This window comes from Oratosquilla oratoria, chromosome 32 (genome assembly GCF_046742065.1).
Source record: "Oratosquilla oratoria isolate Oo_2021 chromosome 32, ASM4674206v1, whole genome shotgun sequence".
NCBI classification, from domain to species: Eukaryota; Metazoa; Arthropoda; class Malacostraca; order Stomatopoda; family Squillidae; genus Oratosquilla; species Oratosquilla oratoria.
In genome coordinates, this window is record NC_134808.1 from 6,058,577 (window position 1) to 6,066,940 (window position 8,364).

The following is an 8,364-nucleotide window of genomic DNA, read 5'->3' on the forward strand; positions in this document are numbered from 1 at the left end:
TTTCCGTCATACTCTTATCCCATTTCACATTTGCTACCTTTATCTTTTGCTTAACTTTCCTTCTCTTACCTCTCATACGATTCCCTCGCCCTAATTTGTAGCCAATCTATGAATGCCTGCTTCTTCTCTTCTACACATTTCTTTGCTTCCTCATCCCACCACTCACTACCCTTCCTTCTATTTCCTCCCGCCCTCCTTATTCCGCACACCATCTTTGCACACCTTATGACTCTCTCCTTGAACCATCCCCATTCTACCTCCACTCCTAGTTCTATTCTATCCTTCACTCCCTCCCACTCCTTTCTCAGCTTCTTCTTATACTCATTTTCCTTTTCTTTCTCATTTAAGCACTTCACTCTAAGTACCTCCCTACCTTCTGCCCCTTTCCTCTTTCTCCACCTATTCTCCACTCTCAATTTACCTTCCACCAGAAAATGATCTGATATTCCCCCACTCTCTCCCCTTAGAACATGTACATCCTTAACTCTTCCTACCATCTCCTGGTCACCACTATATAGTCCATTAACGCTCTATATGCCACCCTTCCATTCACCACCCTCTTCCATGTGTACTTATGCTTGAGTTTCTTCCTAAACATTGTATTTGCTATCATCAACTCTTTTTCAAGACACATCTCCACCAGTCGTTACCCAAAATAAAATGATAAAGTACATGACATGCTAAGGGATGAAACATTCTGGAAATAAAGCAACGGTTTCAAGTAAATGGCAGAATTTGTACCAACAGGTATGGGAAGACAAAGGAAGAAATATTACATTCAAGTGAGTGGCTTATGATGGAAGGAGACTAACGAGAAAGCTAGAGTATTTTATTTCTACGTTCGATTTGGCAGCCATCTAGGTATAGGGAATGATTCATTGCTCTAAATTGGATTACATACAAATGAATATCTGGTCACATGTGAACTAAGAACCTTGCAAACTAACTTATTATTAACATAATTCCCTATTTTGAAATTATGTCATCCTTATACATACTAATAATATAAGCAGGAACTATGACTTGTACAGGGTGTCTTTTAAGGCGGTATTCCTAAACTTAATCGCGAAATGGGTAAGAGGAAGACATTCGATTTTCTCACTTGAAAGGCTGCTCTAACTGTTAGCTACATTTCGAGTAAAGCAGCACTTAGTCATTTTCAGTTTGACTCTGATTCTTGTAGTTTTACTTTATTAGTCATTTTCAGTTTGACTGGTTTTTGTAGTTTTACTTTATTAGTCATTTTCAGTTTGACTCTGATTCTTGTAGTTTTACTTTATTTCCTTAGTTCAGTTGGGTTAAAGTGTTTGTGTACTGACTGATATGTTTTATTTTGCTATCACTGCTTTAACTTGTGAACATCCTAATCATCAAACTATAGTTTACTTGGTGGATTATCTTTCTGTTATATTCTCTCGAGTAAGGTATTCCTATTTCTTCTTGTTTTTTCTACGTAGGGAAGTGCTGAGTGTTGCACGGAAACTGGTCAAAGAGCGGGAGGAAGCTGTTCGGGAACTGTCACGTTTGCACGACCACATGGTCGAGGCTCACGACAATATCATCATGGCACTTCAGGTACTCCACGAGGAGAACAACACCCTCAGGGAGCGTGTCAATGGGGTCAGGCAGTCATACCACGGCAGGTAAGTCCAAGGAGAGAGGTGTTTGTTATACCAAATAGAGATGTCCGTTTTATATAGAGAGGAGGATGTTTCTTAAATGAAGTTAGGTGTTGAAGTAAAATTACAAAGAAATATTTGACGTCAAAGGAATGAAGTAGTCCTACCATCGCAAGTAAATTAGAAGAGAAATGATGTGTGTTATATTTATGGTGTTTGTAATACAGAAGTAAAAGTTCAGCTTAGAAAAAAATACATTGTGTGTCGTTATCACATAAGATGAACAATTTGTAACTTCTATTGTACGGTCCGTTGTAAGAGTGAAATAGCCTGCATCCTCAGTGACGCCAGAGTGCATTTTCCCTAGTACAAGTTCTAAGCTGTTCAAGACAGAGTATAAGTAATGGAACAGTAACAAGAGGAGTAATGTAATAGATGCTATGGGAATTTCTGCATCTCAAATCATGAACTTAGAATCTGGAAGGATAGAAAAAGACTTTCACTATTTTATCCATCTATATAACAATAGACTTCTTTCCCCTTATGAGGGAGGTATCCTGATAAGGTATACACCCACCTCCACCCGTCGCCCATTTTCCTTTTATTTTAGTTTCTTTTGAATAAAGGGTCATTCCTGTCCCCTGACTACTGCCTGGGTCAGAAGCAATGTAGCAAGACACAGCACATCCACAGCAGGGCCAGTTGTGGATGCGCTGTGTCTTGCTATGTCTTTCACTAGAACCTGTAGATAAAAATGTATACAGATAAATGTGTATGATACTGTGGTCCCTTTTCTTTGCCCAATCTCAGGGAGCAGGTCGAGTCTGTCATCAGTTGTGTTAACAGCCTACATGAACGCTGGCAAGCGGCACATAAAGCCTGGTTTGGTTCCTCGCTGGTCGATATGGAGCACCGCATGATGCTGGTTGAGGAGGCCTGGAAGAGGCTCCGCCATCGGAGTCACCGAACCGTGGCCACCACCCACCACCCCCTTGACGTCTTCAGGTATATATATACATGTCTTTTTTTTTCTTTTTTTAGGATTTGGCAGACAAAGTATCTGCACGCGGGTCTTAATCCATTCGGAGGCCCGTAAGTGCTGTCTCTCAGTAAGCAGACTTCCACAAGTTTTCTGGGTGGAGAGTATCTGACCAGGATATGGGAAAACCTCTCTATGCCCTCGGTAATGTTGAACACTAAGTCGGCTCCGGTCTTTCAGGGTTCGGGGATTGTGGAGTGCCTGCCCCCTCTCAGGGCGCTAGTATGGATGCAGTCCAGGAGATAGTGTAGGAGTGGTTCCGAGCTTGGTATACCGCAGTATTCGCATTTTTTGTCCTATCGCTCGATGATTTCCCAGCAGCATTTGTAACCCAATCTAAGCCTGTGAATGATCACAGTGAGACGTCTATCGATGATCCTGGTAGCAGGGTGTCGATACAGCTTGGTGGCCCTTTCATACCACATAGTGTTTGTGATGCTGAGTTCACTGATCTTCTGTGATTGGCTACCTTTGCACGTTGGAGATATTCCTTAGCTCAGTTTCTAATCAACGTTATTTGCGGCAGGTGGATGTTCATATTCATAGTGCTTTGTTCCCTTTCATATGTTAATTGCTGCCTGCTGCCTCTTAGCTGTCGCTTACCATTAGTCACCTTTTACCTGTCATTTGTTACCTTGGCCTATTGTCTTTCACTTATTATCCCTTACCTGTTACTTGCATAACTTTAGGTTACAGCCTCTGTCAGAGATTCATCTGGACTGACATTGATTTTAAGTTACGAAACATTTTTTGTGTGTTCTCATTTGTATATTCTCTAAGTCAGGTTTATCCTGTGGGACCTTTTCAAACCTGTTACCGAATGAAAATCATTATATCTTTCTAGTTAATCAGGTTGTTCATTATAATTTCTTGGTGCTTTTTCATGTTAATGTTCAGTTTACAAAGAGGGTCTTGTAGTTTATTTCCATCATAGCAGCGCCTTACTTCAAAGATAGTACACTTGTATGAGAGTTAATTATCAGTTTGAATATATTATACTTTTTCAAAAACACTTTTGGATTATTCCTCTTATCTTATATATATATATATATATATATATATATATATATATATATATACATATATATATATATATATATATATATATTATATATATATTATATATATATATATATATATATTAATCGTAATTACATTTTGGTTGGTTTTTGTGTTTGCATTCAACTAATTTCTTTCGTATTTGGTCATCTTTGTAGTCAAACAAGTTATCTTTAATGTTTCAGGGCTAAGCTGTGCTCGGTCCGTGCTCAGGGAGGTGAGGGGCGGTTGGGAGATCTGCACAGTTTATGTTCCTCGCAGGATTCTCTGGCGTCTCTGTTCCCTTTTAGCGAAGACGAGGACGTCTACGAGGATGAATACGATGCAGTCCTCCAGCCCGAACTCCACACCACCTCTACACCCAACACCTCCGTTCATTCTACTTCCGCGCCCAATACCATACATGCCACGTCGACGCCCAATACTACCCATCATTCCACTTCGACTCCTAACCGAAATGGTAATCAGGTGACCTCCAGTTTACCAAGTAAACAACAACAAAAACGGGAGGCGGTGAATAGTGACTCTGCGACCGTTCCCCGTCTCGACGCGTTATCCCCGCGGGTCGGTGACTCGGTGAGGAGTCAGATGAATCAAGGTGACACTTCGGCATCCTCTAGGTTAGAGTTCAACAGTCCACAAGGACAGACGACACCAAGGTTGCGGAGAAGACCAGAGTCAGATTATGGAACCAGGAAGGAGTGTCTCAGTCATACCAGCTTAGACACCAGTGAGGTAGATTCTCACAACTTGTCCTCCAGGCGACCTGTGTCATCAGGAGCCTCAAAGACATGGGGAAGCCCCAAAGGAAAGGTTAATGAAAGTCCTTGTCGGCCTTACTGGACCGATCCCAACCTTAGTGCGAGCCTCGGTATGCTCAGCGAAGTGAATTCACCCGGAGAGCGACTACCCAGAGAGGAGCTCAGTGCTCGACTTAGGGAACTCGCGCTCACCTCGGAGAGTGGTTCTTGCTCCGTTCTCGAGGTTATCGAACCTTCGAGCGACGAGAGCGAAAGTGGTCGACTCGAAGAAGAGGTTATGCTGGAGGGGGACCCAACGTTGTCGGCGGTACGAGTAAGAGCTAGCGAGGAGAGCAGCAGTGGGGAAATGCACGCCCCTCGGTTACCTCCTGACAGGAGAACTAAGAGGGGAGGACGCCTCCTCCGTGGTGCCACCGGCGTAGACGAGGCTGACGGTGGCCCTCGAGGGGAGGCAGTAACCACGTCAAGTGAGAGCGGCGCAGACACGTCGTGTATCAAAGAGCTCGACCTCATTCGAGGCACAGAAATTCAATCCGATTCCATAGACACAAAACACTTTTTAGCGAGTGAGACATCCACGGTGGCCGCTGGCGCGGATGTCTCGGACACAGTAGCACAGCGGCACCTTTTGCTCCACCATCGCCACCACCCCGAGGGAGAAATGCCTCACGAGGCGTCCACGGGGGCCATCTATAAGAGAAAGGGGTTTCTCCATAAATTCTCCATCAAACCGAGATGGCCCTCCAAAAGAAAAGTCAAACAGGGTCGGAAAGAACTGAGCGCTAGAGAATTCCAAGAGACCTACAGCAGTAGCGGAAGTGGAGTTCGACCCACCGAGAGTAGCCTGTCCCTCGGTGACACCGATCCTCACACCACCACCGAGTCCAACACCTCGTCTAGTCAGGAGTACAGCAATTCTTCCGAGGAGTCCTCCATTGGTAAACCCACCTGCACACGCTCCTTGGACAGCGCTCCACCTCCTCCTCCACTACCTCCAAGTCAGCCCCCTCTCCCTCCAGCCCGCCAACAGGATGCAGACATCGAAACCAAGGCCAAGTCCAAAGCCTCCGGCAGAGGCGTCGTCGAGGGTGAGAAGCGACCCGAGGCCGCCCTCGGAGGGCGCTCTACCGCTCCGATCTCAAGGACGACCACGCCGCCGCCGCTACCTTCCCGACGCAACATCGAGTTCATAGGAAGAGGAGTGCAGCCGGAGGAAGTGGTGTCCCCCACGCCCCCGACGTCAGGGTATGAGTCGGGCGTGGTCCTTTCGAGCGAGGACACTCTTCCGACTGTGCCTGAGGAGGCGGTGGTAGTTAAGACCTCCAGTGAGGCCCGCAGTGTGGCGACTTCAGAAGACTCTGGGATAGTGGCCCGCCCTGCGTCGTCCGCATCCAAGTCCGATTCAGTTTCCCGACCCGAATCTTCCTCCTCGTCCTTTCCACCCTTCAAGAGCGACTACTCCCTGCAGAAGGGGTTTTCCTTGACGCAGGACATGCTCCCGACCCCTGACTCAAGCACGGCCGGTCGGATGTCTCCAGCGCCTAGCGAGATCAGCAAGACAGAGTCAGCACTCTCCCCTCCCTCCCATGCCTCCGACGTGTCCAAGAGTGAATCAGCCCGTCAGTTGAGTGTGGGGAAAAGCAGTGTGGGCAGCAAGGAGGGCAGCGCTTCCTCCTCTTCTGACTACTCCTTGACTCTGCTGCCCCTCAAGAAGCCCATAAATGTCAAGACGGCGGCCATCATTGATATTTCGTGCGAACAGAAGAATAAAAAGCAAGATGCTTCCTCGATAGTTCAGGTAGGTCACGATTTTGCCTTTGTTGAAACCTTTTGATGCCACAACTAATAATACATAAGTGAGTTAAAATACAGAGATGGCTTGAAATATTTCATAATCACATATAGGACAGTTTTCTGACATGCTATAGATAATCGGCACAGTAATTTCACTGTTCTTAGAAATAGACGTAGTAAATTAGAGGCGGAGCGAGGAATCAGAGCATGATTGATAACTGAGAAATATGAATCTGGTGTTCCCCCCTCCACCCGCTGGCGCAGACGGAGGCAGGGACCTGCAAGAAGGAGGAGAAGCCTTGGTACGAATTGTCCGACGAAGAGTCTGACATCCTTCTCCCCGACCGCCTTACCACGAAAATTGTGCCCAGACACTCTTCTTCAGAGGACGAAGCCTAAGTGATACTCAGCGGGCCCTTTGCTCCTCCCCTTGCTCCTGCTCGTGCTCCTGCTCCTCCTCGAAAGCAGAGACTCCTACTCTGCTGAATAGCAAAGGGCCTGGGCTTACTCGCTCTCAAAGGTGTTCTGTGTGTGTATGTGTGTGCAAGGAGTGTGTCACAGATGAGAAATAAAAGTTGGGGCTTATCAAGTAAAAATTAAGTCCTCTATAGAGGACTACACCGAACGCTGACCACAGTCAAAGCGATTCTTTTATGTTGAAACAATTCTGAGATAAATGGTGGATGTTAATGGAAAGTGCTCGATTCTTTCAGGAAAAGAGAAAAAAGACAAATTCTCTGAAGCTGAGGGCATAATAGTGTCCTCTAAAGAAAAATAAAAACAAGTTCTTGACTTGCGTAATTATAACGAGAGGGTCTAGAAATGAGAATGACTACTGTAGATACACAAGTGCCAAAAACTAGTGTTTCTAGGTGCCAAAACTAGTGTTTCTAGGGTGCCAATCACTGCTAGTGACTACGTTGGGTTAAAGCTTGGTCAAATGCTGCCGTCAAGGACGCTAAGAATTATATAATAGCCTTGAGGGATGAGTTCCTTGGGCATGGAGTTGTCGCCTGGGTATCTCCGTCATTGTCAGGTGACTTTGATTCTGACGTCAGGAGGTGAGCACCTCGTCGTCAGGTGAATTGTATGTTGAGGCACCCGTGTCCTCCGTCAATTGGTGCTCTAGAGAAGTTGTTTGATATCAGAAAGGATATAAAATTACCTTTAGGCTGAGAATGCACTTCACCCCCCAAATATATATATATATATATATATATGTATATATATATATATATATATATATATATATATATATATATATATATATATATATATATATTTCTATTCGGTGGTTCAGGAGAGCCGAATGCTGACTTTAGGAGTCAGCACTTCCTCTTCATTTTGAAAAATAAAACGACTGCTACAGGATTCCTGAAGAAACATCTTAATCGGTGTATAGACTAAGTAAGACAAGGGACTAAGAGGTAACAACTCAGTTCCTAGTTTTCAGGCTGTTTGGGTGGACTCTGCATGTTCATAGATTTGCAATGAAAACAGACTGAGTCAGTAAGAATAAGTGTAAGGGAACTGCATTGTATTATATGGGGTGTAAAATCTCACATACAGAATACTATAGGCACTTAGTTCTTCTTAGAGTGAGAATTTTACTCATCTATATTGGCAAATGGACTAAAAAGTGTTTGTGTATGTCATGTCAGAGGTATGTCTGGGCCTGTTTGAATATTCATGTAAAATTGCCAGCGGTTGAATTTGTTGAATATGTTTCTCAAGTAACAAAGAATATGACAGAAGCACTTTACATAATTCTCATTGGTAAAATAGGAAGAACTTCATGTGTGATATACTCACAAAACTACGTACGTTTCTGCCATATTTATCCGTTTCTTAGGAAAGAAGTTTTATAAGTGTGTATGCTATTATCGATTGTGCGTGGTGTTGTTTGCCAAGAAAACAAGGATTGCTCATATCTTTTTAGGATATAAGGAGAGAAAAATTGAATATTCATAAACACTCATTTCTTTTCAAATAAATATAAAACTATGTTCAAGTACAAACATGAACATCACTCACACCCACATTCAAATACACCCCAAACATACGTATACACAAACAGATACGATCACAAACG

At 44.1% G+C, this 8,364-nt stretch overlaps 1 protein-coding gene across 1 annotated transcript in view; it reads left to right on the top strand.

Moving 5' to 3' along the window:
* LOC143017486 (uncharacterized) overlaps window positions 1-7,414 on the top strand; it is a 144,293-nt gene extending 136,879 nt beyond the window's left edge. Inside the window, exons 9-12 of the mRNA XM_076172275.1 lie at window positions 1,458-1,643; window positions 2,430-2,624; window positions 3,903-6,276; window positions 6,537-7,414. Of these exons, the coding sequence (XP_076028390.1) occupies window positions 1,458-1,643; window positions 2,430-2,624; window positions 3,903-6,276; window positions 6,537-6,671 (2,890 nt within the window). The 3' untranslated portion in view covers window positions 6,672-7,414. The remainder of the gene's footprint in view (window positions 1-1,457; window positions 1,644-2,429; window positions 2,625-3,902; window positions 6,277-6,536) is intronic.
* The last annotated feature ends 950 nt before the right edge of the window (window positions 7,415-8,364 follow it).